Below are 27,679 nucleotides of genomic sequence, written 5' to 3'. Positions count from 1 at the left end.
GACTAAGAACATGGAATAATAGATAAACCGTTCGTATTTTTAGACGAAAAAAAAAGCACGAGCATGAAGGACAGAAGCAATGACTGAGGGCCACCACATCAACAAAGCAAATGCTCTGAGAACATCCTACCTTGTGGCAAACCCTAATGCTAAAGCCAAGAGACATTTCATGATTGGAGAAGACCTCATCATGCCTGTGACCAAGGATATTTGCCGTCAAATTTTAGAAGAGGCGGCTGTTAAAAAAGGGTTGATTCGGCGTATGGTGAGTTACATTTTTTTCCTGCACTTAATGTTAGTTTTTAGCCCAGTCGTATTATTTTATACTTACTCTAATTTTCTGCCACACACTGCCGGTACGTGAAAAAAGGGCGAACTTCACACCGGTCTTTGGTGCAAAAAAGGTTGGGGAACCACTGCTGTAGTATAAAGAAACTCTGCCATGAAGCAAGCCAATGAACCTTAGTCATTTGTACAATACTTCTGTACATTACAAAATAAAAGAAATCTATTTAATTTGCAGTAATACAGAGGTACCGTATGCACAAGGAGGTATGCACATGGTATAACAGCCAGCTGAGTCAGTGATCCACTCTAGCTTGCTACACTACAAAAATAGCTTCCCTGAAAAATAGTAAGGTCATGGCTCGTGACTTCAGAGTTCTAAGTGGAAAGCATGAATTATGATATGGTGATGACATGATGATTCCAAAGAACTGCTTGTCTATTTTCAATAACGTGATTGTCTATTCAATTTCGGTCTGGCACGACAGATATGTGCCCATAATGTAGCCAGTGCCCTGCCCTGTCAAGGTGACCTCAATCTGCTCGATGGCTATTAATCAATACCATTGCTGAACTGTAATACACTATCATTGCCAGAGGGGGGAGTGATTGATTCAGTTTGAAACAACTAAATTTTACGCAAGCAGACACACACTCACTCCTCAGCCACAGACATTCACGCATTCACAATTACAGTGTATTATGACACGAGTGGAATGTAGAATGGGGTTGGGGGTGAGGGGGATGAGGCAATGTACTGGAATTTCTTTGTCGTTTCCTCCCATCCCAGCGCCAATACATTCCACACCTCCCCAATTGTCTCTAAACAGCTCAGATGAATACGCTTCATTAACCACACATTCCTCCACTGTACATTCTAAATTAATCCTCCCACATGGGGGAGTGATTTTTAAAAGTCCAATCCCCTCATTCCTGAGATACTGTAAATAGATGTTAAACATCAACTGTCACTTTTTTACTGTCCTCCCAAATGTAACCAGAGCATAAAAAACATAGGCCATAAGTCAAGATGTATGGGGGGTTGTATTACTCATGTTATTCCTGCATGGAAACGCCATGATAAAACACATTTCCCAGAAATGTCTAGGCATATGAACTCTGCCAGTCAAACTGGCATCACTTTTTCAACTGTCAAAACTGTATGTATAGTGGTACCTCTACTTACAAAGGTCTCTACATAAGGAATTTTCAGGTTAAGACAGGGAAATGTTACCTCTTGTTACGAAGGAAATTTCAATTCAATTTTACAGTATGGGCTGGTACTCGCAGCTCCCAGTGTTTACTGAACTTAACATATTTATAGCTGCTCTGTCATTGGCTATTGCCTAGCATCTTCCTGGCATCCAATTGCCTAAGAGGGACCTCTACTGTATGTGTATGTGTGTATCTCAGTGTCGTCTTCTTTAGCCCCTCTTGTTCCAACAGCTTTATGTGAGTGTATTAACTTTTATTCTTTAGTCTGTGTTTTTTACATTATACACAACTGTCATTTTATTGTTATTGTGCAATAATCTAATTGTAACATTTATTTGTTACATGTTTTGATGCATTTTTATGTTTATATCTGAATTTTGGGGGGCTTGGAACGGATTAGGGCATTTACATGGAAAACGTGTCTCTATTTATTGTATTTTAAGTTTGCGAAACTACTTCCAGGACCAATTAATTTTGTATGTAGAGGTACCACTGTATTTATGCTTTTTGGCACTTAACATGTCTGGAGGTTATGTGCGGCTAGTTGTTGTTGTGACACCTAGCTTTTCTGTAATTGGTTACCATTTAGCTTGGCACTGTAACATATGATACACTTCCTGACAGTTTACCAAATTTTTGACCAGGATTGCACCAGTTGAACATCCCCTTGACAGTGACGCACTTATGCTAGCACAAGTAGTTTCATTGCAATCTAACAATCCTTCAACAGCCTCAGTGTCTACAAAATATCTTCACTGTTGTGTTCTCACAAATTTACCTTATTTTCTCTTTTATCTATACATTTGAAAAATAGAACATGCTCTCAGATTTTTTAGCATGATGAACTCAATTCACATTTTTTTCTTGAAGAAATTACACAGAAGTTGTCTACCAGAACCAGGGCAACGGTGATGAAATCAACTCCTAATGCAGTGCAATACCACAGTTGGGATCGATCATTTCAAAACACATAATTTGTTTAGAGTCACAAGAGAGGTGGTTGATTGATATATATATGTGCTAAATATTAGACCATTAGTTGTGTAGTGACTTTCATACAGCTGGCAGTCATTCGATTTCCTGACAGCATTAAATCACAATTCCTCTATGATTGACTATACTATTGACTATTGCTGATTAGTCCAAGATGTAACCTTTAACTGGGAGAGGCTTCAATTCATCCATGACCCTGAGCAGGACCAATATAGAAAATAGATTGATTAATGGTGGGTAATAAAATACTCCACCCAATTCATCCGTTTGTGCTTACACACTTCCGAACATTTTGACAAGTCGAGGTGTTACTGAGTGTTGAATTTCTTTGAGTTAAAATCCAAAGAAAAAAATCTCATCGCTAGCATTGTTACTTTTAATATTTAAATTAATATGTATTAGTAGTAATACTACAGAAAATATACAAGTCACTGACCAGGACAAAATCATGTTTCAGTTAACGTGTTGTCAATTCTTGCCGATGTTAGTCATGTCTGTTCTTTTTAAAGGTACAGTGCAACACTGACATGTAGAGCGTGTATAAGTTCATCATCATCATTATATGACAACTAGTGTCCAGTTTGGTTACACTGTTCTATAAACAGAGGATTAGTATAGCAGCTGGTTGAACTCTGAAGGAGTATTGCTTAAAAATTTAACAGCGGCAAGAAAATAAATATTGTTAATTTTTAGGAAAAACAACACAAATAAAAAGACACGTTTGGCATCTGAAATGTGTGCGATAACTATAACTATTTTTCATTTTTGCAGCATACATGAATGTTCACATTTTGCTATGCTGCTACGTAGTGGTTTTTAACAAGCACAATTGCTTTGCTATTAACCTGCATGCATTTATTGTCACTGCTCACATCATACTAATTTTCCAACAGCTCTGGTGTTGAAGTCATAGAAGTAAACTTATAGTATCTAGAAATGGCATGCTGGACATATCTGTCAGGGCTCACACTGCAATTCTTTCCAGAGGAACTCAGTGTAGTCTTGGCCCTGTCAGGATTCATTTGCACCCACTTATCTGCATTAAATTGAGTGGAATGAACAAAGAAAGGAAAACTCTGACACTGGAAGACAAATCTCAGATCTGACCGTGCTGTGTGAACTGACCTTGCAGTTGTGACAGTAGTTTTCCCCATTTTTCCCAGGAGAAAGAATGATTTCCCCTGTCGGGATGAGCTGAATCCTCAGTTCCATCATCGCTCCTTGCAGTTGGTTGCTGATCTGCGTTGCTGGTGTGCCCTCAACTGGATAAATAATAATTCCTGAGGACTAATGTTTCCAAATCCTCAACTCAAGCAACAATGTTATTCAGAGGACCATCCTTGGAGAAGGCTGAAAAACAAAAATCTAGATTTGAGTAGACTGAATTGGTGTCTGAAAAGTGGAGTTTTGTTACCTTCCGTAGAGTGGAGAGCCGTGCTGAGGCCAGTTTCCCTTCGTCTGCAGACAGAGGATGTTAGCACTCAAGCTGTGGGAGCACAGGGAGGATGTGAAGCTTGGCCCGGCTTGAGATGAATGTCACATGCAGAGGATGTGAGTCTTACGGTGCTTTGGGTGTGCATACAGTAAGTTCACGCATCGAAGCAATTCGTTTGAGACACTGCAGGAATTGGGCTTGAAAGGTGTCAGGAAAAAATATGAGCCCAGAATACCAAGGAAGGGAGTTTAATATATTTCCCCTTGGTTCCCATTGGATAATTGATGACACTGCCGACATACACACAGACTGAGAACAGGCTTTCCTCCTGGAATTTGCATCCTGTCCTAGACATTACCCGTACCCGCCCAGTAGATTGACTATGTGTTCCTTGACGTCGGCGTGTATATGAGACGGAACTGACCAATGCTTCCTTTTGGATACACAATCCAGAGGCACATGTTTGCATCAAACATTGAGTAAAAACAAATAAAGGACTCGTGTTCTAATAGCTGTGTCCTTCCGGAGCCTGACCAGGGCCTCGACGTGTAACACAATGAGATGCACACATCGGTTTTATGAGGGTAGTTGCATGGGCGTTGGAGTACTATGGGCGGTGGAGTACTACTGCCATATTTTTACAGGAAACAAACAAATTCACGCTTTAAATCAACATGACCAAGTTCACCTTCCTGGGTCTTCCAGCAATTTGCATGGATGGACAAATACTAGTATGTCCATAAATCATGCTCAAACATAGACTTAACAGGCTCTACTGTAGAGTTCATTACTTATCTGATAGCATAGGTGTCAAAATCAAGGCTCAAGGGGCCTGATGAGGCCCGCCCATCATTTTATATGGCTGGCGAACGTAAATAAAATGCATTGACATCTTATTTTCACGAAGATGAAATTTAAATATAATTGATGTAGTCCTCAATGAAAGACAGGATTACGGAAACCAGGATATTTAATTTTTCCTCTTTAAATATAAGTGAATAAATAAACATTTTAGTTTATTAAAAAGTATACTATTATAGTCTGTTTTCTTCCTCTATTGTTTTGTATTTGCAATTATGACACTCAGGATGTGGGTCATTTTTGGGTCAACAGTTTTTCTATACAATCAACTACCAAATTAGAGGAATCTGGATTTTAGCAAATTTGAATGCCTAGTTACTTTTCACTCAAGCACTCCGCATCTACAAGAAGTTGAGTTTCCAACCCTGAGCTGTGAGGTGGATGTGCTAACCAGTCATCCATTTCACACAAAGATGAAACTAAAGTTCAGCTGTTTCAGAAGTAACAATCCGTGGAAAAGCACCCTTCAGTTCGTTTTTTTGCATCTGGACAGGGAAGGTATTGCTACAAACTGTGAGGAAGATACTTAACGATTAGTAAATGGAACAGGACTAGAAAGGACAGAGGTAGTCAGTCAGAGAATGTGAAAGTGGCTCTTTTCCATCCCTGGTTTGTCCATCAGGACATTCAACCACACAAAATAATACCTGCTGTATTCAACCGATACTTTGCATAGTTTCAAATACACAATTTCTATTTCCAGATGTGGAAACGTGTTATGCAACTGCAGATCATACTATTCTGCATGCTGCTAGTGAGGGGAAATAACATTTACAGACATCCTTAGACCCCTGACCCTAGCTGAAGACATTCCTGACAGCCTGGCATCAACAGGAAACCTGTGACCTTGACACACACAGCCGCAGATATGGTCTCACACACACACATACACACGCGTACGCGCATTGTGCTTCCTTGAAGCAGACGTGTGTCGCTGCTCTGGTCTATTTTTGAAAGGAACAGTCTGAGGTGATTGACTTCCAAGAAAACACACTCATTGCTGATGAGTGAGTGAAAGCAAATGAATGTGGATCAAATATTTCCACAAAATCCAGTTCTAAATAATTGTTCCATATAACTCTGTTAAAAATGCAGACGAACAGATATCCCATAATCATGTCAGATTGGATTCTTCAGCCATTTTCAGTCTCAAGAATGCTATTTGCGTCAAATCTGTGTTTGGGACAGTAGGAGGTGCTGTTTTTTTTTTTTTTTTTCTTTCAGAAATATGCTATATCTAATACAGAGTTATGTCCCGATTGCTAAATTAACCATACAATGGTAATTTAAAATTCTATAAACAGAGAATGAAACCCTGAACCTCAGAGCTGTAGAATAGATGTGCTAATCAGCGGGAGACAGAGCTACAATTACCTAACTGAAATGAGGCAAAAGTGTCATTAAAAAATATCCAGTCAACTGCGAAAGAAGTTAATAGCAAGTCTTTGGGAAGTCTGCATTGATTGACAGCGCCTATCAGAAAGGAAGGAACTACAAAAACGAAAGCAGGTTGAGCAGGAGACAGCTAGGAAGCAGACATTGCCAAGGTGCCCAATGCCCATTGTTATTATTAAAGATGCACGATAATATCGGTTGCTGATAATTATTGGCTGATAATGGCAATTATGACGTCACACAGATAATCAAGATTTTTAAAAATTCAACCGAAATTCACCGCCGCCTCTTCAACCCCTGCCCTCTCTGAAGCCCCTGAGGGAGGAGGGGTTGGGGAGGCGGAGTTACACAACAGAAGCAGTTGGAGATAATGGCGGCTCTGTCACCAGCGTGGCTGGATTTATCCGTGTGTGAAAAAAAAACTACGCTCTCGCCATCTGTAACACATGCACTGCAGAAGTTCCACGAGGTGGAAAAAAGCGTCCTCATTCAGCCCAGAGTGGGTGGTAAACTCCATCTAAGGCTAAACACCGGCACGAGAACCATAGTCGACAAGTAGCCGTCTTCCGACAGAGCCCGCTGCTCTGGCCGGTCTGGCAGGCCACCGTGCATCCCTAGCTTATTATTTAATTATGTTTTATAACAATGTAGTGCTGCAATGATTATTTGTTTAACTCGAGTATTTCTATCAGGAAAAAGCTTCGAATCACATTTTGCTGCTTCAAGGATCCGTTTAATTAGAGTGGCATTGTAATGGTTTGTTTTGAAAGTGTTTGCATTTAGTTTTATTGATTTGGGTGGATATGCTGACCTCTCGTGTACACAGTGAATATGACATAACTCATCTAACATGGGGGGGGATCCAGCTGCTTCCTGTTAAGACCAACATAAGGTTGTGTTTGTTTGAGCTAATATGATTGTTCATGCATTCGTAATTCAGAGGTATATTTAGCAGTTTTGGTGGGAATATGTGTTTGAACAATTTGTTAAGAGCATTGTAAAAACAAACAAACACAAAAAAAGTAGCATTTTATAGTTCTTAAGCTAGCGGACTTTTGATATACAAGTTAGCCAATTGTTTTTTTGTTGTACTTCGATCTTCATTTACTTTTTTTTTTTTTTTTTTTTTTACACAGTTTGAGCATAAGCGGCTTTTAAGGGGGGGGCAGGGGGGTTCAAAAATTGTCATTCCATGCAATTGACTTTCCTATATATATATGTAAAAGTTGCAAAGCAATAAAAATGCAACGTAAATGAATGAAATGAACAAAAAATATTTTTTTATGATGGGTCAAAATTATTTTTCGAGCACCTTAGATGGTCATTTGCTTTGCATATAATTTTCAATTTATATATATATATACATACATACAGGTAAAAAATATTATATATAATATATAATAGGGAAAAACATTTTTTCAAATTGTTTTATTCTTTGATCGAATTTTTTTTTTATTTTTTGATTGAAGCAACTTTTTTGGGGGGGGGATTGAATGATTTAGGCACAAATGTCCGAATCATAATATGGCCCAAACACAAAATGAAAAATTAAGTAAATTAAGTTAAAATGAAATCAATGAAAAATTAGGTGTTCAAATGCAAATTTTTCAATCTAAAATATTTTTTCGCATTCGAAATGTTTTTCTATTATATAATTTTTTCTTTTTTTGATTGAAGTGATTTTCATTTTGAAAATCTATATTTTTTTGAAGCAACTTATTTTTTCATTGAATAATATAGAAACAAATGTCCTAGCCAAAATGTGGCCCAAAAACAAATCAACATTACTTCAATCAAAAAAGTTGCTTCAATCAAAAAAAAACAAGCTTGACTTTAATCCAAAAAAATAAATAAATAAAAATAAATCAAAGAAAAATAGCTTTCACATGCATTTTTTTAGTTTCACATTTATTTTTGCATTCAAACACATTTTTTTAAATTGAATAATGTTATTTTATATAGTATTAATTTTATTTTTGGTTGAATAATAAAGACACAAATCTACCTCCATATGGCTCCGCCCAGGGGATACATTTTTTGACTGGGGTAACTACATTGGCACGACACCAGCGGGCGTACCATATTCAATGGATGGCGATCTTGGCGAAAAGTATTGCCTAAACAACCTGATTTAGAATTCCCCTCAAGAATGATGAGAAGCAAAAAACACTCATTGTCAACGTATTATTATAAATATTCTTGTAAGTTAGTTTTATAGCTGACACTGCATTTCGGGGTCATCAACATGTTGTGCCCCCCCTGTCCCAAAAGTCAAACTACACCTATGAGTTTGACGCTAAACTCAGGTATTTCGATTTATTTTTAAATACATTTATTGCTTTTGTGAAAAGAAAGTGCAATTCTGCATAGTTTGAAAAAAACACTCGGGAAGTTTATTTTGTACTCACATTTAAAGCTCTTTTGAAAGTGCAATCTTAGCAAGCCTTTGTTTTACATCTCCTAAAATTGATTCTGCGACGCATTAAATGTTCCCAATGACTATAAGTTCCTAGTTACTCGATTATTCAAAGAAACAAATTGACAGAATAATCGATTACTTAAATAATCAGTAGGTGCAGCCCTGCATGTGATGACAACACAAACAACTATTTGGGCCCTACTTTTGTGGAATGGTGTGAACACAGTGGGGCATAATTTTCCACCAATCATCTAAGTGGCTCCTCTTTCCCATTGAAATTGTTGATATGAAAATATGTTGTTCACATATTTTCTTGAATGACTGACAATTCACCACCACGTGTCCCAAGAACTTTGTATTGCCATGATCAATTTCAGCAAAATAAAGTTAATTCCAGCGGTCCCTAGCACCCAGGCATGTTTTTAGCAGATTTAGGCTTAGCACGAATTTCTGCGACAAAATTGTTGGTGCACCACGCATATCTTGTACAGTCTATACTTCACTGGCAAAACCAGTTTTGTGGAGGCCGCTCAAATTACAAAATGTGCATCAAAATCAGGATGCGCCAGTATTAGCTACTTTTGTTTTTTCCAAAAAAAAGCTACTGTAGGGACACCATTTACGTCGGCTAAAAATATCCTTAGTGCATGTCAATTTTCATATTTACAAGATGCAAATCTTTCCCTCCACACTTCTTGGGTCCCCTGCTATGTGCGTTACAGGCTTGAGGTGATGATTGTTATTCAAGATCACGTTTTTTGTTTTGTTGACAATGGTCTGATGGAATGATCACTTGGAAGACAGGAATGGTTTGTTGTGATCCAGTGCATTCTGTTCTCCACATTAGTGGTAGAGTCCTTGTAATAAGATACCTCATGCAAACTCAGCGCTCTTTGCAGAACTGGGCGGAGAATATATCGCAAATGTCACCTGAAAATAACCTTGGTTATTTATATTGACTGTATCTTGAAGAGAGGAAGTATGTATTATTTCACTAAGGTTTTGTTGGTCAGACACTTGACAACACTTGTCGAGCAGGCAACAAGAATTTCCACAGGAAGACCAGGGAGGCCTGAGGATGCAGATTAGATCACATCCAACCAAGACAGACTCTCTGCAGAGAAATGAATGCAAAGTGGCGATATGTATTCATATTATGGTTCTTTTAGCACACTCACCACTACACTGAAGTGCCCAGTATAATGCAATGGCAACACGGCATAGTTGCAGTGATCGTCCAGTTAAGATTAGATGAACCTTGCTGCCCTCTTCAGGTTTCACATTACAACAAACTGTGGACAAAGAAAAATATGAAGTGGAAATTTAAATGGTGTTATACTTATATATATGGTGTTATACTTATATAGCGCTTTTCCACCTTTCAAGGCGCTCAAAGCGCTTTACACTATCTCACTATTCACCTACTGGTGACGCAGCACCAGGAGCAACATGGGGTTCAGTATCTTGCTCAAGGATACTTAGGCGAATTCATCAGGGCGAAGAATCGAACCCACAACTTCTGGGTTGGGGGACAACTACTCTACCACTGAGCCACGCCACCCCAAATTTAAGTCAGCACACCCCTTTTCAAATGCTGTTTTTGTGTGATTTGTAAAAATGAGACTACAATATAGTACAGTATGTTTTTTTTTTTTTTTTTAATCAAAGTTTTTCCACAAATAATTTCATTTATAACCTATATAGCTCAATTTATGCATAAAAAATGAGGTAAATTGTGGTTGTACAAGGACAAAACCTCTAACCATGGATGTGGTGCTGTTAAGAATGAACCAATCATATTTAAACCCATGTTAAATGAGACTAAGGACACACCATTTAAAGTTCATCTGACAAAGCAACTTGTGAGATATTTTTGTCGTGGCATCTTACAGCACAACCATGGTCTGCAGAGAGCTTCCAGAGGAACATGATTCAAAGAAAGAGGGACAAGAGATTTGCAGGTATTAACTTGTAGTGGCGGTCCACGAGCACTGGAAATGGGCCTTCACTTCAGCCATCCCCGTAAAAAATACAGTGGTACCTCTGCTTACGAACGTCTCTACATACATAACTTTCGGGTTACGACACGTCTCAACTCGGAAATTTTGCCTCTTGTTAGGAAAGAAATTTCAGGATACAAAAGGCTAAAATACAGTATGGGTTGCTTCTCGCAGCGCCCAGTGTTTACAGAACTTAACATACTTTTAGCTGCTCCGCCATTGGCTGTTGCCAAGCATCTTCCTGGCTTCCCATTGGCTAAGTGGGACCTCTACTGTGTGTGTGTATCCCAGCATCCTCTTCATTTGCCCCTCGTGTTCCGATAGCTTTACATGGGTGTATTAACTTTCACTCTTTATTCTTTTTTATATTATGCACAACTCCCATTTTATGTTTATTGTGCAACAATCTAAATGTGTATTTGTTGCATGTTTTTATGCTTTTTTATGTTTAAGAAAAGATTTATGTCTGAATTTTGGGAGGCTTGGAACGGATTAGGGCATTTACCATATTTTTCGGACTATAAATTGCACCTTAGTATAAGTCGCACCAGCCATAAAATGCCCAACGAAGAGGAAAAAAAAAAAAAAAAAGTCGCACCGGAGTATAAGTCGCATTTTTGGGGGAAATTTACTTGATAAAATCCAACACATAGAACAGATATGCCATCTTGAAAGGCAATTCAAAATAAAAATACAATAGAGAATAACATGCTGAATAAGTGTACACTATGATAATGTTAAATGATGCATGAACAACGAAATATGAATGTACTGTCCTCACCAGGACGCTACGGCTCGGTCCTGGATATACAGCGAGCTAAACTCCCAAATGACGATGCTGGGCGTCCGTATCATTTGCTGATTTTATTTTGGCCGTCGTTACCGAACAGGTTTGCATCATCGTAAATAAATAACAATTAGCTGCTATTATAGCAATGACACAAACGGTTAGCATGTGTTCGCTAGCATTAGCACATCGTTCAAACAACCACACAACTGGCTCTAAGTGTCCGATCGCGGGTGGAAAACACACAACAACAACAACAGAAAAGATGATACACACAGGCGTTGCCTCTGTAGAGATATTTTGCAAGCATAAACAACGAACGTAGGCCGTGTTTTTTCCCTCTTTCGCTAACTCGCCCACTCGCTCCCAGCTGCGTAGCTGTCAGTCTTCTTCTGGCGTCTGAGCGCTCTTCTTCGCGTAAACAAGTGTGAGTGCGCCCCCACGTGGGCGTGAAAGCGGCACAAACTAAAAGCATGCATTTCAATATAAAAAAAGTCAATAATACAATTGAACACACATTGCCAAAGGCAGAATGCGAACGTGGCCTGTATGATAACGTAACATAGCTATTGAGTTATTCAGATAACAATAGCATAAATAACATGCTAACAAGTTTACCAAACCGTCAGTGTCACTCCAAAAAAACAAAATAAGACGTGAACTAATATAATAATGTGTTAATAATTTCACACATAAGTCGCACCCCCAGCCAAACTATGGAAAAATAAAAACGACTTATAGTCCGAAAAATACGGTACATGGAAAACACATTTCTACTCACCAAATTTTCAGTTTACGAAAGTACTTCCAGAACCAATTAATTTCATAAGTAGGGGTACCACTGTACATTGACATCACAACAGCAAAATGAATTGAACGTGCACAATTGCAAACCACAATTACAATTTTCGAAAACGATCTCACAATTTTTCCAGTGAACATTGCATTAGTTACAGTGCCTCTAACATACAGTGATATAAAGTTGCATTAAAATACATTTGAATCTGAAAAAAGATGACTCACCTTTCTTTTTTTTTTGCTCAGAAAGTTCAACTGCACAAGTCTGACCTTGTGTAATAAAATATTTCTAAATGTTTCGTCCATTTGTCTCCGTTGCCTCCATAATATTTTTTCCATATTAATCAGTAGGGGGCCATGTGTTTCATTAAAAAAAACAAAAAAACTTGTGATTGGATGCTGGCGCATCCCCACCATGTTAAATGTGTCAGAACAGCAACCTTTAACGTGATTATATGAAACAACTGCAAGAGTATGCGTAGAAAACTTTTAACGGAATTGTGTACATTCGAATAGCGCGGGTAACGGTTGCCCTCTCTCTCTGGTATGTGGGACAAAAGTCATTTTTCAAGAAACATTTACCTTCGCGGCTGTGCCTGATACCCACTATTGGACTTTGGGAAAGCCTAACTGTATTTTTAGGGGGTCCCGCCTATCAAAAATCAAACATGATTGGCTGATTCATCTGTTACTCTCCAAACCAACATACAGAGCTTGCCCATCCCTCAGACTCGTGAGGTCCTAAGAAATAAATGAGCCAGGTTGTTATAAAGTTAAAAAAAAAAAAAGTCTGATTGAAAACCATACTTTTAGGATAGTAACCCTTTCATTGCCGATGTGAACTTAACAATAGACAATGATAAGAGGATGTGTTGATTTACTTCTTAAATGAAATCTAAAATTTGACTATTTTAAATACATTACAAATTTGTTTTAGTCCTTTTCTTAGTACCTGAGGGTTCTCCACTGGTATTAAGAAAATCAGATCACAGTGAAGATAGTCATCAATATCAAGTTTTTTTTTTTTTTTGCTATTTAAAAAAACATAACTTTTATTCAAACAGGGCTGTGTTAACATTTTATATCTGCAAAATAGCTATATATCTACTGACCAATTGTATGCTGCAAGATTGCCGCTTGATTAGGACGCAACTGTAACACCAGGTTTTAAAAGCTAAAATGTTGATCCCTTCTCATTCATATTTCACTAACCTGTGTTCTTTTCGAGAGACCAATATCCTTCAAAATGGTTTTCAATGAGGTCACAAGAATACCCAGACAACCTTGTCTTTAATTTCGATCGTTTAATGTTAATTACATGCTGTGTTTCAGTAAGAACAATACAGGTTCCCTGTCTGTGGCTCCAGTCAGATATCCAGTAGTCCAAATAAGCTCAAAGTTACACATGATGCAGCAAAACAAGAATAGAAGCGAAATAACCTGCATTGAAAGACTTTCAACCAAAAATGTTGGCTAAACCTGCAGAAAAGAACACGCATGAGTGTTAATGACACTTTTTTTTTGAAGGATCCCTATTTTTTTTCGCACCCCAATTCAAACAGTAATTGATAATGCCACCTTGTATGTGCACTGTTACAGTATTGAGCACAACGTACAGTCCAAAGACACCTCCATAAAAGAGAAAAATGTTAAAGCACTTCTTTGCCCCACTTGGATATCGCAAATGTTGCCAACGTCCTCTGAAATACTAACATTAAAAAAAAAGACACTTGTTCTCCAAAGTGCCCATGAAAAAGTTGCACTGATTCACTAAAAACAAAGATAAAATACCTCCCATTAACTAATAGTCAACATCTTCAGTAATAAAAGTTAATTTCTGTAATTACATTAAGAAAGATTCTCAATACATCCAGCAACTGATAAAAATAGTGAGGAAAAGCAACAGAAAAACAAAACAACATTGATAACATTTCAGAACCGCTTGTACCAGAGCAAAAAAAAAAAAAAAATACAAACAAAACAAAACCCAGGGGCTTCTCTTTGTCTCTCCAACTTTGTACTTCCTGACTGAATGAAGTGGTATTTTCTGCAAATGGTGTAAGGACTAATATTAAAAAAAAAAAAAAAAAAAAAAAAAAAACATGAAAAAAAATAAAATAAAAAATAGGTTATCAACTCCAGGGCCCTGTTGGGTCCTGCAAGAGCAGAGGCTGAAAACAAGAGTGGGAAAAGGAAGGAGGGAAAAATAAAGAAGTCAAGGAGTGTGAGCGGTTGGGTGAATTGATGGGTGTTTGGGGGTCACCAGTCGCTGGCTGTTAGTGGCAAAGTCGTCTTTAAGTCTGTGCTTCATCCTCCACATCTTGCAGCGCTTCTTTGTTCTGTTCCTCTCCTGCAACCCAAAACACAAAATGCATGGTCAGCAACAAACACAAATGGGTGGCTGCTTCACACAGCTAACACCGCACCCCCCCAGAAAAAAAACATTTATCACACTGTATCTCTAGTAGGTATATATTAAGGCAGTAACATAAGTGCTGAATACGAATACCAAGAAGCAAAATGAATTTAAAACTAAAATTCCTTGCAACACCACTAATTAACAAAAGCCACGGCTTTCAAACTAAATTAAGCTCTATCCTTGAAACTGTCAACAAAAGCCAGCATAGACAATGTGCCAGACGCAGACAGTTTTAATGAATAACTTATTTTTCCCCCAAGTAATATAATCCTTTCTACAACATGAGGGATTACATTGCATGTCCTGTTATATTGTCACACCTACACATACACACAAAAAACTTTTGATGCCAGGTCAGGAGCGCTAGAAGTTACTCACAGCAGGGGGTGCCGAAGATTTTATTGTTTTTCCCCCATCCAAAAATAGTAGTTTCGGTCCAAATTTGTCATGCTCGAGATTTTTCACGAGGGATGTGACCAAAATATCGAAATGGTGATATATCGTGATACTTTGTATCCCAAAAGGTTATCGATATGCTCCTGTCAAGAATCGTGATATCTTTTTAAAAAGGTGTCAATTAAAAAAAAAAAAAAGACTGCCATTGACGGTGCTCTACGCCCAATCCCCAGAGCATTCACAGTCATTCCGTCTGATTTTCGGGGCATTTACAGGTCACTTGCTTTTCATTTTAGGCCATTTCCTGTTGAGTTTGAGTCACTGCCTATTAGGCATGTGCCGGTATGAGATTTTCACGGTACGATAACCGTGAGCAAAAATACCGCGGTTTCACGGTATTGCAATTATAGCTCCAAAATTTTGAGATGTATGGGTTTAAAAAAATAATAATAAAAAAAATCCATTGAACAGGATTTTTTTTCAAAACATATTTGCAAATTGGAACATGAATATAATGTGAAAATAAATAAACAAAAAATAACAAATATTTTATATAAAATTAAAATAAATAGAACCTAGACTATACCCACAGCCACAGCTCAAGTTGCTCAATATTAGAGTAAGAACAAAATTATTGCTATAAAGAGTAAAAAAACTTCCAAATAAAATTAAAAATATATATTGTATGACTTTTTTTGAGGGGGGAAGCGCAAGTGAAGTTTCGCCATTTTCAGCCACTGTGTCAACTCTAGTCTACATGATGCCATGCCTTTGTGTTAAAAAGAACAAAGAATTCATAAGTTTATAAGTTAGTTAAGAATGTATAAGTTAGTTTTATAAATTAGTTAAAATGTAAATATTGTTGAGGAAAGGTTTCATCTAAAAAAAAAAAAAAAAAAAAAGTGAGGAGTGAGACTTCCTTTATTCAATTAGCGATCTTTGACGCGATTCTTTTTCTTTCCCCCCTTCATTCAAGCTTGTCTCTCACTCAGCGGCTGTGAAACCTCGACGAAGCTGCTCTCCCAGCTTAGCCTAGGCCCTAGGCTAACTTTCGTCTTTGTAAGTTTTAGTTAGTTTGTATATTGAATTTGAAAGGAAAATGTACGTTTTGTTTTTGGCGAACTTTTTAATGGTGCTACTGCTATCCTGTTGAACCTAATCACACGTGGAAAAATACAATTGTACAACGTTTTAAATGTATTCATTTGTATATTTCACCACGATTTGAGAGCTCAATAAATTGAAGAAAAGTACGCCTTGTGTTTGGAGGATTTGTTTTTGGGTTTGCTGGCTATTTAGCAGAATAGCATCACTTAGCGTCACGGCAACAAACGGGAAGGGGTGAGCGCTGCCGCACCGAGCCACTTCGGCTGCATTTTGGCACATGAAAAATAGCGAATACCGTACTAAGGTATGACGGAAATTTTTAGTGGTTTTGAAACCGCGACGTTTTCACACCACGGTAAACCGTGAAACCGGTAACCGGCACATGTCTACTGCCTATTCATTTGGGTGATTCCCAGGTCTACTAGTGATAAACACACAGCCGAAGGATGAAAATTGTGTTTTTCTGTTTATTAGTTACTTGTAGAATATCCTATATTTCCTGACCATTGGATCGAAAATTGTTATATCGCTATATCGTCAGATCATCGTTATCGTGAGCTTTGTGTCGCACATCGTATCGTATCGTGAGGTACAAAGAGGTTCCCACCCCTATTTTTCACCATACAAGGCGTGCACAATGGAAGTACACACGCATGCTGGATAGTTTACGTACCACGACTAGGTTACAACAAAGACAGCGTTCCATTTCACCTACAGTGTGTGCTGGAGTTTTTGTATTTGAAATAAAAGCGCCCGTGTATTAATAATGCAAATCCCTGCAGCTAGACGGTGCAATAACACACAAACACATTTGAAAATAAAAGATCCAATAAGCCTTGGAATAACACCCACTTTTACCAACACTCAAAAAAATTGCACACAAATATCCAATGGCGCTCTGCACGGTGTCAACTCAACAGCAACAACAAACAATAAGAATCAGATGGCTACAATGCAAGCTATTTGAAGTTCTCCACGCTCTAAATCTGCAGCTAACTTTTCCTCGCTGGGCACTATTATAAACTATGACAATCATCTTCATTTTCGACCTCTAATTGGACTATAGAAAATTTCGCTGATTTTGAAAAGCAAATAACCCTTAATTTTTTTTTTTGCGCAATGTTAACGCCTCCTCTGTCAACAGTTAACTTTTCCGTTGCAATAACGCCTTATTCAACGTGACCTGTTAGCAAGCAAGGTGTCAGGTGGGGACCATGTTATTAAAAAAATTTCAAGAAAAAACTTTTTCAACAGATATCATTCAATCCCAAAGTTAAATACGCTATTGTTTCAATATGTTTTTTTTTAATTGATTTATTTTTACCCCACCCCCCCAAAAAATATAAAATATAATAATCATCTACCAAAACACTTTTTTTCCTCCCCAACACCAGAGGATGCTGAAGTACCCCACTTCCAGTGCCACAAGGCCAGGTTGCTGCTGTAATGTCAGTTTCACTACCTGCTCTATTTTGCACTTTTTTGTTATAGGCTATGATGTTTACGAAAAGTGGAATGTACCATCTTAATTGCTTTTATAGTGTCCAGATATTGCTACACAAACTGCTGAAAAAATGTGGCAGCCCTAACATTGACATATCAGTATTGTACGAGCCATAATCCTGATACAAAGCTCTTAAAGTACCTACAGTAGAGAGAAAATAATTTCTTTAAAAAAAAAAATGTGGAACTGCATTGACATCGACACACTTGTCTACAACATGAGGCTATCGAGTGTGTGCCTGTTACAATGTCAGCATGACATTAAAAACCTTTAGATGGCGCAATTAGGAAAAACGGAGAGCTAATGCTGCTGTAGGGTAACAACTTCTGGATGCTTTTATTGTGAAGTTGCACCACCAGAACTAGCCTGCCAAAAACCTATACATACAGTGAGGCAAATAAGTATTTAGTCAACCACCAATTGTGCAAGTTCTCCTACTTGAAAAGATTAGAGTGGCCTGTAATTGTCAACATGGGTAAACCTCAACCAAGAGAGACAGAATGTGGAAAAAAAAAAAAACAGAAAATCACATTGTTTGATTTTTAAAGATTTCCAAATTAGAGTGGAAAATAAGTATTTGGTCACCTACAAACAAGCAAGATTTCTGGCTGTCAAAGAGGTTTAACTTCTGCTAACGAGGTCTAACGGGGCTCCACTCGTTACCTGTATTAATGGCACCTGTTTTAACTCATTATCTGTATAAAAGACACCTGTCCACAACCTCAGTCAGTCACACTCCAAACTCCACTATGGCCAAGACCAAAGAGCTGTCGAAGGACACCAGAGACAAAATTGTAGACCTGCACCAGGCTGGGAAGACTGAATCTGCAATAGGTAAAACGCTTGGTGTAAAGAAATCAACCGTGGGAGCAATTATTAGAAAATGGAAAACATACAAGACCACTGATAATCTCCCTCGATCTGGGGCTCCATGCAAGATCTCACCCCGTGGCGTCAAAATGATAACAAGAACGGTGAGCAAAAATCCCAGAACCTCACGGGGGAACTTAATTAGTGACCTACAGAGAGCTGGGACCACAGTAACAAAGGCTACTATCAGTAACACAGTGCGCCGCCAGGGACTCAAATCCTGCACTGCCAGACGCGTGTCCCCCTGCTGAAGCCAGTACACGTCCAGGCCCATCTGCGGTTTGCTGGAGAGCATTTGGATGATCCAGAAGAGGACTAGGAGAATGTGTTGTGGTCAGATGAAACCAAAATAGAACTTTTTGGTAGAAACACAGGTTCTCGTGTTTGGAGGAGAAAGAATGCTGAATTGCATCCGAAGAACACCATACCCACTGTGAAGCATGGGGGTGGAAACATCATGCTTTGGGGCTGTTTTTCTGCAAAGGGACCAGGACGACTGACCTGTGTAAAGGAAAGAATGAATGGGGCCATGTATCCAGAGATTTTCGAGTGAAAATCTCCTGCCATTAGCAAGGGCATTGAAGATGAGACGTGGCTGGGTCTTTCAGCATGACAATGATCCCAAACAAACAGCCAGGGCTACAAAGGAGTGGCTTCGTAAGAAGCATTTCAAGGTCCTGGAGTGGCCTAGCCAGTCTCCAGATCTCAACCCCATAGAAAATCTGTGGGGGGAGTTGAAAGTCCGTGTTGCTCAACGACAGCCCCAAAATATCACTGCTCTCGAGGAGATCTGCATGGAGGAATGGGCCAAAATACCAGCAATAAAGTGTGAAAAGCTTGTGAAGAAAAGTTACAGAAAACATTTGGCCTCCATTATTGCCAACAAAGGGTACATAACAAAGTATTGAGATGAACTTTTGGTATTGACCAAATACTTATTTTCCACCATGATTTGCAAATAAATTCTTTAAAAATAACACAATGTGATTTTCTGAGTTTTTTTTCCCCCTATGTTGACGATTACAGGCCTTTCTAATATTTTCAAGTGGGAGAACTTGCACAATGGCGTACCGCAGGCAGGCTACTTTTAGACCGTGACGTCGCATCGTAAAGCGGAAGTAAAGCCGAAGTGGGACACTATAGACCCGTCCTCGCATAGACCCAACGTAAAAAGTGATACTTTTCGCCGGTAATCTTTCAAAAACGAACATGCCGATCACGCATTGCTTTTTTGGAACTTGTAGAAACGACTCTAGACATTACGACCATGAAGGATGTTTTCTTCATACGTTCCCGGAAACCAAAAACTCGGGAGGAAAAAATGTGAAGACCGAATCAACTTGCGCAGACTTCCAAGCGGACTTTAACACCAGCTCGGCGAATCCATTCACGTTTCATATGCAGTAAACATTATGTTGGGTTGGCATGGTCTTTCAGAGGACAAAGAGGTAAGCCATTTTTATATTTTTACTTTGTTTTTTTAGCGTAACATTGTGCCGTACTGCTTCTGTCTGACAATGAATGACCTGAAAAAAATTACAATGGTATCTGACTGCCACTGTTAACGTTTCTGTTATATATATATATATAAAAAACAAATTTAGTAAGGGGGAAGTGTAAATAAATTATAGGATTAAGATGTGTTATCAATGAAAAAATTAAAAGTGTTCGTTGGCTGTCACTGAGTAGCATTTGCGATCGCTCCACAAAGCTAACTAAATTACCCCCAAGAACGGTAAGAGACGTAGGACAACCAGAGGATATATAAGAAAGACAGGGCTGATGGTAAAGGATAGCTTGTTGAAATCGGAGAATGTCATTGTCAGTCGCGTCGATAAAAAAAAAGCTAAAGCTATGCTTAGGTCGGCTCGTTTTTTTCAGCCTTCGACACTAAAGCCATCTCTTTAACTGAATATTTTTATGTTCTTCCACACCTATGCCAGTCAATTTGGCACCAGGCACATCATTTTCGGAGAGAACTGGTAGGTTTAGCGCTGTAAACGTCTCCTTCGTACACGATTTCCATTCATTTCCTATTAGGGACAAACGATGGCTTGTCCTTGGTTAGCAACAGTAGCTAATGTAATGAATATTAATGAGCGGAAGTGACGTGTTGCTTGCGGTACGCCATTAGTGGCTGACTAAATACTTATTTGCCCCACTGTATACAGTGGTACCTCGACATACGATTGTTTCGACACATGATCTTTTCAACATCCGACGTAAAATTTGACTTGCTATTTGTTTTTACATCCGACAACATGCTCAAAATACGATGATTTATGACAGCGCCGCAGTTTCTTTGTTTAGCCGCAAGACGGACGCACGGCGGATTTGCTTGTGAGAGAAATCAACACTGGTTCCAAAAAGGTTTGTGCAGATGGTAAAAAAAGGATTACTGACTGGTTAAACTTGAGAGTAGCTGAGATTTGTCATGACAGAACATCGCTTCAATGATATCAGGAGCCATCTAGCGTAGTGAATGGGTATAATGTCTAGACCGCGAAAATAAGACGACCCCCACTTTTTCAGTCTAATTTCAGTGCAAAAAACACAGTTTTATATTCGGGCCAATACGGTATTTCAGCACTTATGCAACGCAACACTCCTGCTGTCCACCGTAGTTGACGCCAACAATAAAACATTAGAAGAGAAAGTAAAATCTCTATAGCGCTTTCTCTCTCTTCCACGTCAGCCACGTGGTGCTTTCAGGTACAGCACGCAAAACACGTCCGCTGCATTTGAACCCAATTCGTTACATTATCACAAGTATTATAATTTTTATTCATTATTTATTTGTTTTGCTATGTGTAATTGTCATTTGTAATCGCACCACCAGTATTCACTAAGGATTTATTGTAGGTTTTCAGGCTGTTGAACGAATTCATGAAATTATAATGTATTCTTACTGGAAAATCCTGCTCGACATACGACCATTTTGACTTACAAAAGGTCCTGGAACTAATTAACTTCGTATGTAGAGGTACCACTGTATTGTGACTTGATGAGTACAATATACATACTGTATTAATGAAGCCAAACATTGCTTCATGTGTAATACTTACAGATAAGTGGCTTGCTTGAGCAATTAATTCATTCAAGTAATATGTAAAATGCCATGAAATGACTGCACACCTTGTCTGTCTTTAGCAGGAGTTTACTCTTTTATACTAGTATATCGCAGAGATGACATTGCTGCAATGCATTTGTTCTGTAAGTGTTAACTACTGAAGTAATTCGGCCGTGCTCTTCAACAGCCTTCAAACAAATTGAGCAGGGAATTGTTTGCTGCTCATTGTCTAACATGCCAAATGTGAAACAATTCCAAATGACTGAAAAAGCAGTGCCTCTTAAACGAGCTCCTCTGTGTGCGTATTTATGTCATCAGTGGTATAACAGCTCATTTGTGTATTAGCAGAAGCAATGTTGTTGAAAACTGGAGTGAAAGTTTGCCCCCCAACAAAGTACAGTTGACAATAGGCAATTTTACGGCTTGCACATTGGCCTGTGAATCTAAAAAATACTATTCTAGCAAAATTGGCAGTCAAGCACTGACCTCAGGGTTTCCCCGTGGATTTTTTGAAGCCTTGGTGGTGGGCTGTTGGGCAGCCTCATTATGTTGTGCCACGGCAAAAAAAAAAAAAATCATGTCGTTTCCACCACTAAAAACCTTAACAAAGATATATTTGAAATATTTCACTAGGCTGGCTAATGTCGTAGCTCTCAGCTACGGTACATGAACGTAAAATTGCAGACCCCTGTCGTAGTTCCTCTTTTTCCTTTTATTTGGCCCTACTACGTACGACATTATCACAACAATAATAGTCCGTCTGTAAACAGACCCATTTCAAGGAGTAGGAGGGAAATTATAATAGCCGTGTAAAGAGCTTTACTAGTTTCGGTGAGACGGTGAATATCGTTTTTTTTTTTTTTAATTGTTCGTGATCTAAATTTCCACACAAATGCACATCGATGTACCATTAACTTAGCGAGGAAAGGTATGAGAGTCATTTTTCGAGTGTCCCAAAGCTTGCGAAACTTGAAAAAAAGCGCATTTATCAAAGTTTCGTCTGCGTATATCCGTCCTCCGAAACAGCCTGATTAGCACAGATATGAGTGCGACTGCCCCTCGTTGTTGAAGTTAGCGCAGCGGCGCTCCCTGCCACTCGGCGCAAATTCATTCAAATTTGGCCTTCCGTCCAAGACCCTTCCGTCCACTGCTCACTTTCGCCAAAATGTCCAATCCAAACTACTATAATGCCCTGGATATGGCGAAGAAGGAGAGGAGTCGGTATTGGCTTACCCACTTTATTGTGCTAACAGTAATAAAGAAAAACAATAACATAACAGCGGGCTGCCGCCGTGTCTCACTATCTCGCCCATTCTCTCATTCTTCCTACCCGCTTCCCCCTGCGTCACAGCTCCCCAGTCTGATTGTCTCTTAAGGTGGCCGCACAAAGTTACGGACATTAAAATAGACAATGAATAGGTTGCCGCTGAACTCTTCACACTCGGCTGCTGCTAGTTTGAAACGGCATTTTAAAAAAAAAAACAACAAAAAAACAACTCATTTGCAAGGCGTGGTGGTCTTTATTTTGGTGTGGCGGTGCGCCACAATCTCTTGTATGTAGGGAAAAAACACTTGACCAAACATAAGACCGAGCCGTGATTCCGTGCCACTATGTTACATGATTGAATCCTGTGCACCGATTTGGCGAATGAGGCCTTGATCATGTAAATTTGCATATCATTGACGCAAATATCACGATAGCGTCGCAAAATTGTCTGCTCCTAGTCTTTCAACATACCCCACTGTAACATCAACACTTTTCATACATTTTCAACATCCGTCTTACCTTCTCCCTGCATATCTGAAGTCCATAGTGTCAGGTTGTCACGTAACAACTGCATAATAAGTGTGGAGTCCTTGTAGCTATCTTCACTCAGCGAGTCCAATTCTGCGATCGCGTCATCAAATGCAGCCTTCGCCAACCTGAGCAGAAATACTTAGTAAATTTGTTGGCTTACGTCCACAAATGCCAGCCCATTTCAAATGAAGTTGTGACATTGGGAAAAATAAAACCAGAAAGCCGTTTACTGTTTACAATATCTTTTTAGTGTATTCAATTTAATATAGATTGAATTGCAAATCATTGATTCGGTTTTTATTCATGTTTAACACACTGTCCCAACTTCATTGGAATTGGGGTTAAATTAAGCGATTTTTCCCATCTGGTCAAAGTGTGCCAAAACAACATTTCATTTTCAGTCAACAGACATCATAAAAACAATGCTATCAAAGACCTGCAAGCACGATCAGGCGAATTGAGGATCTCATAATAGAAGACGGAGAAGTTGAGCGCGAGACCAAGGCGAATGGGGTGCGTGGGTGGCAGCTCTGCCGTAGCAAGATCAGTAGCATTTTTGTAGGCCACCAGGCTCTTCTCAGCTGCTTCCTTTCTGCCATTGCCTGTGGCAAACTCTGCCAGGTACCTGTGGTAGTCACCTTTCCTGGAATTTAACACAAAAAATGTGGCCGACTTGTTGTGACGCTGGGTGGTAGAATTGCGTGTTAGAATTTGATTCCAAAAAAGGACTGAAAACCTTCACATTTTATTGTTTTGAACATACACGCTTACATTTTGTTGTAGAAGACTTTCGACTCTCCAGCGACCGCAGATGGGACAAGGTGCTTGTCCAATGCCTCCAAAATGTCACCACAGATTGATTTAAGTTCTTCTTCAACCTGCCACAAATCACATAACAATACCAACAATCACAACATCTAACATCTTGTGCAAAACACCCAAGCTAACTTTCTACTTTATGCTTAATCCCAGCCCAATACTATATTACTATGTAGCCTAAAAAATTAAATAATTTAAAAAAAAAAAAAAATGTTTTAATTCTAAACATGTAACTGTCTTATTGGTTGTAGAGTAACTGTTCCAACAGGATTACCCAGTAAACTACTGACTACAATCCAACAGCCCCTCCCCTGTGTGTGACACCCTCTGGCCTCTCCCTGACTAATAGCCAGCTCTCATTTCCTTTCATAAAGGCAAGCGAGTGCCAACTATGACTCAGACTGTTCGGTAGCAGCTCGTAGTGCGTTTTATTAATAGGAGCTGGTGATCTCACATCAGTACATCAAGATACCTGGAATTGTCCAGCACATTTGCTGCCAGAAAATTGAAGTCTAAGCAAGTGCACCTGACAATTGTCAAAGGTTTTTTTTTTTTTCTTCGTGTAATGCTTTACCGTTTTTCTGTAATCCCGGACCATCTTCAGTTTTTCTTCTTCACCCTTGCTCTCATCCCTCTGTTCAATGCTACTGATTATCCTCCAGGAAGCTCTCCTGGCACCAATCACATTCTTGTAAGCCACTGATAGTAGGTTCCTCTCCTCTACTGTGAGCTCCACATCCATGCCGGCTACATTCTTCATATACAACACCATCTCTGTTAACAAGACACAGTATCACTGACTTCAACATGTTTGTTTAGTTAGTTGAGCAGAATCTACTGCATATCTCTTCCATTTTTTTATATCTGTATTCGGTGGACTAATGCTTATGCTTGAGCCACCAGTCGTGACCATCTTATCCAAATCCCATAATTATATCAGATGAAATCTGATTCTTGGCAACAATATAACTTGCTGTGTCACAATACAAAATAATGCATAAAATAACACATAAATTTTCTTTTTAGTAAAACGGACGCAAATAATCCAGAAATGAAGGCTAGTTTATTAGTTGAGAACATGCACTACCTAACATGTAAATGTATACATTTAGATATGTTCCCCAATCTGTTCACGTGATTGGAAATCAGGCTCTAGCATGTCATTGTCAGAGGATCGGAATCAAATGAAAAGGATCGCTTTTTTTAAGGGTATGGCCAAGCACTTCAGCTTTACTTGCACTGTGTAAAATAGATTTATTGCCCTTTTATAATATTTTATGCGACTGAAATTAATTTAAGTAAAAAGGGTCATTAGTGTGTAACCTTATTTTCTGCTGTAAAAATTCAAAATGCAAACCAAAATTGTCAAACAAATGTAGATGAAACAATTTGCCAAATATCATTAACGGTTTAATACTGGTAAAACACTCATTGGTTAGCCAACCAAATGAGGTATTTTTGGTAACTGTGCTATTCATGGTTGATGAGCCACTTTTATACTTTTTTAATATATTGATACACAAAAAATGTCTTAATAGCAAAAGATATACAGTGGTCCCTCTACTTACAAACATCCGTACAAATGAAAATTTCAGGTTACAACATGAAAATATTGCCTCATGTTATGCAAGAAATTTCAGTATACGAGAGGCAAAAATACAGTACTGTAAAAGATACATTTGTGCGTCCTGCTTTCTTTTAAGTGTCGCTCTATAAGATCCAGCTGCCCTATTGGTCATAATATTACCTATCATGCTCCAGTAACGTGATATTGCTTTCCTATTGGCCTATTGTTGATGAAGTTTCAATTTGGGTGTCGCAGTATGAAGACGTGCACAGGCGCAACAGTGTTGTTGTTATAGCGGGTGGATGTCTTCGCCAAAAGAGCACAGGTCTTCTCGCGTTTTGCTTTTTTTTTGTTTTGTTTTTTTAATCACAAAGAGTTAGAAAGGCACCATCAAGCTTGTGAAAGAGGACATTGCCTAACTCAAAATATATATATTTTTTCTTTCCTTTGCATCATGTTTTATGATCAACTTCATTACAGGTATTAACAGTTAGGTTAGTTATGTGGAATGATTCAAATGTGTTTGACTGTTTTACCCTAATTTAAAATTTAATGTAGCATTTCAGTAGTGCTTGGAACGGATTAGGCCATTTACATGGAAAACAAGTTTCTACTTACGGAATTTTCAGGTTAGGAGAGAACTTACTGAACCAATTAATTTCGTAAGCAGAGGTACCACAGTATTTTATCATAGGTCTAAGAAACGGGTGATCAATTTTGCAAACTAATTACTTTGAGCATGTGTCTTTCACATGGCCTTTAATTCTAGGTGTTGGCAAGTGAACAGGCTTCAAAACCAGTGCAGCGTATTATCCAGCGTCCCAAAAAAAAAAAGAGCGCAAAAAAACCGGCATTACCTGAATGACCACCCTACGAGAAAGTGCAGTGGCAACACCCTCAGTATCTGATAAGATCGATTCCATGTCTAGATACGTTCTTTTGAGAAATAACCATAACGTTTAGGGCCAACCGCATAAACTTGAATGACATTCCAGCCAGGTTTCCATGTAGTCAGTCGACCATCAATCAATCTTTCCCACTGCCCCAAATCGCGTGAGTGAGTCAGGGCGCATTCATGTAGCGTTACTAAGCAACCTATAAGTGTCGTGCAGACAGGCGTCTAAAAACAGCCCTTATGAGAACAGTAATGGTATGACAGTCAAACAGATCAGAAAGGGGAGCGAGTGGTGGTCATTTTGATTAATCGAGCTATACTGCGCGGCAATGAAAAGATGAGGAACACCCTATCAAGTCAACAGTTGTCCTCCCCCCACGCATTACACTCAGGCGCATTACTTTCACCGAAATCCCATTCGGCTTCGTGTCAATGATTGATCACAATTCCACCAAGACACTTCACGTGTTCGATTAAAAAGGGGAGTAGGTACAGAGCTGCGGTGATAAAAGGGAGGTAACTCCTGACAGCTCACGCTTCACTGAGCCGCCATTTTGTTGTAGCCCTGTCGCTGAGGCTAGCAACTGCACGGCACTTATTTAATCCCCTTTCAATTTTGACAGCTGCTGGCAATCCCATTCATTTGCATTAAGCGCCAGTAGCTCTTCCAAGAAACAGCAGCGTCCCACTCACCAACAAGCAGAGTTACTTTGTACTGGTAGCTAAAATGCTAAGCGACGTTTCACTGTTGTGAACATTAGTTGGCTAGTAGAGGGGGAAAATCCCAGCGGTGAGCATGTCCCACTCCGATTGCTTACCGTCATATCGCTCGGCCTGCTCTGCGAGTTTTGCCTGGTAAACGCATTCCTCTCGCACTGCCATTGCGAATAGAACTCGTGAGGAACCGTCGAAAGTGACAAATAAATTTGTCAGGGGGAACACGATACTGTGCGCGGTCTGTCAGCGGTTCCTCGAAACCAACTGGGTAGACTAGAATGGTGGTGGGTGTTACGCCCAGCCGGTAGCTCAGATAGGATGGAGTAAAG

General features: G+C 39.0%; 2 protein-coding genes across 2 annotated transcripts in view; both read right to left on the bottom strand.

Annotated features, from left to right (window-relative positions):
• LOC130917303 (unconventional myosin-Ic-like) overlaps positions 1-4,125 on the bottom strand; it is a 74,539-nt gene extending 70,414 nt beyond the window's left edge. The window contains exons 1-2 of the mRNA XM_057838556.1: positions 3,908-4,125; positions 3,619-3,843 (exon numbers count right to left, since the gene is read on the bottom strand). Of these exons, the coding sequence (XP_057694539.1) occupies positions 3,619-3,708 (90 nt within the window). The 5' untranslated portion in view covers positions 3,709-3,843; positions 3,908-4,125. The remainder of the gene's footprint in view (positions 1-3,618; positions 3,844-3,907) is intronic.
• Positions 4,126-13,863: 9,738 nt separating this feature from the next.
• ywhae1 (tyrosine 3-monooxygenase/tryptophan 5-monooxygenase activation protein, epsilon polypeptide 1) lies at positions 13,864-27,679 on the bottom strand. The gene is made up of 6 exons (XM_057839602.1): positions 27,452-27,679; positions 24,746-24,945; positions 24,124-24,230; positions 23,789-23,995; positions 23,341-23,477; positions 13,864-14,538 (listed from the first exon to the last, which is right to left on the bottom strand). Exons 1-6 carry the CDS (start codon positions 27,513-27,515, stop codon positions 14,483-14,485), a joined length of 771 nt encoding a protein of 256 aa, XP_057695585.1. The 5' UTR covers positions 27,516-27,679; the 3' UTR covers positions 13,864-14,482.

This window comes from Corythoichthys intestinalis, chromosome 6, assembly GCF_030265065.1.
Source record: "Corythoichthys intestinalis isolate RoL2023-P3 chromosome 6, ASM3026506v1, whole genome shotgun sequence".
In the NCBI taxonomy this organism is placed as follows: Eukaryota; Metazoa; Chordata; class Actinopteri; order Syngnathiformes; family Syngnathidae; genus Corythoichthys; species Corythoichthys intestinalis.
Note: the sequence above shows the minus strand (reverse complement) of the source record. Positions and strands in the feature narration are given on the sequence as shown.

Bases quoted from the DNA above. Each gene is read 5' to 3' on its own strand.
- ywhae1 (XM_057839602.1), bottom strand. From the start codon at position 27,515: ATGGCAGTGCGAGAGGAATGCGTTTACCAGGCAAAACTCGCAGAGCAG. The intron at 24,231-24,745 runs GTAAAGCATTAC...GATTTGTGGCAG, and splicing joins TCCGGGATTACAGAAAAACG to GTTGAAGAAGAACTTAAATC. The intron at 23,996-24,123 runs GTAAGCGTGTAT...GTTAAATTCCAG, and splicing joins AAAGTCTTCTACAACAAAAT to GAAAGGTGACTACCACAGGT.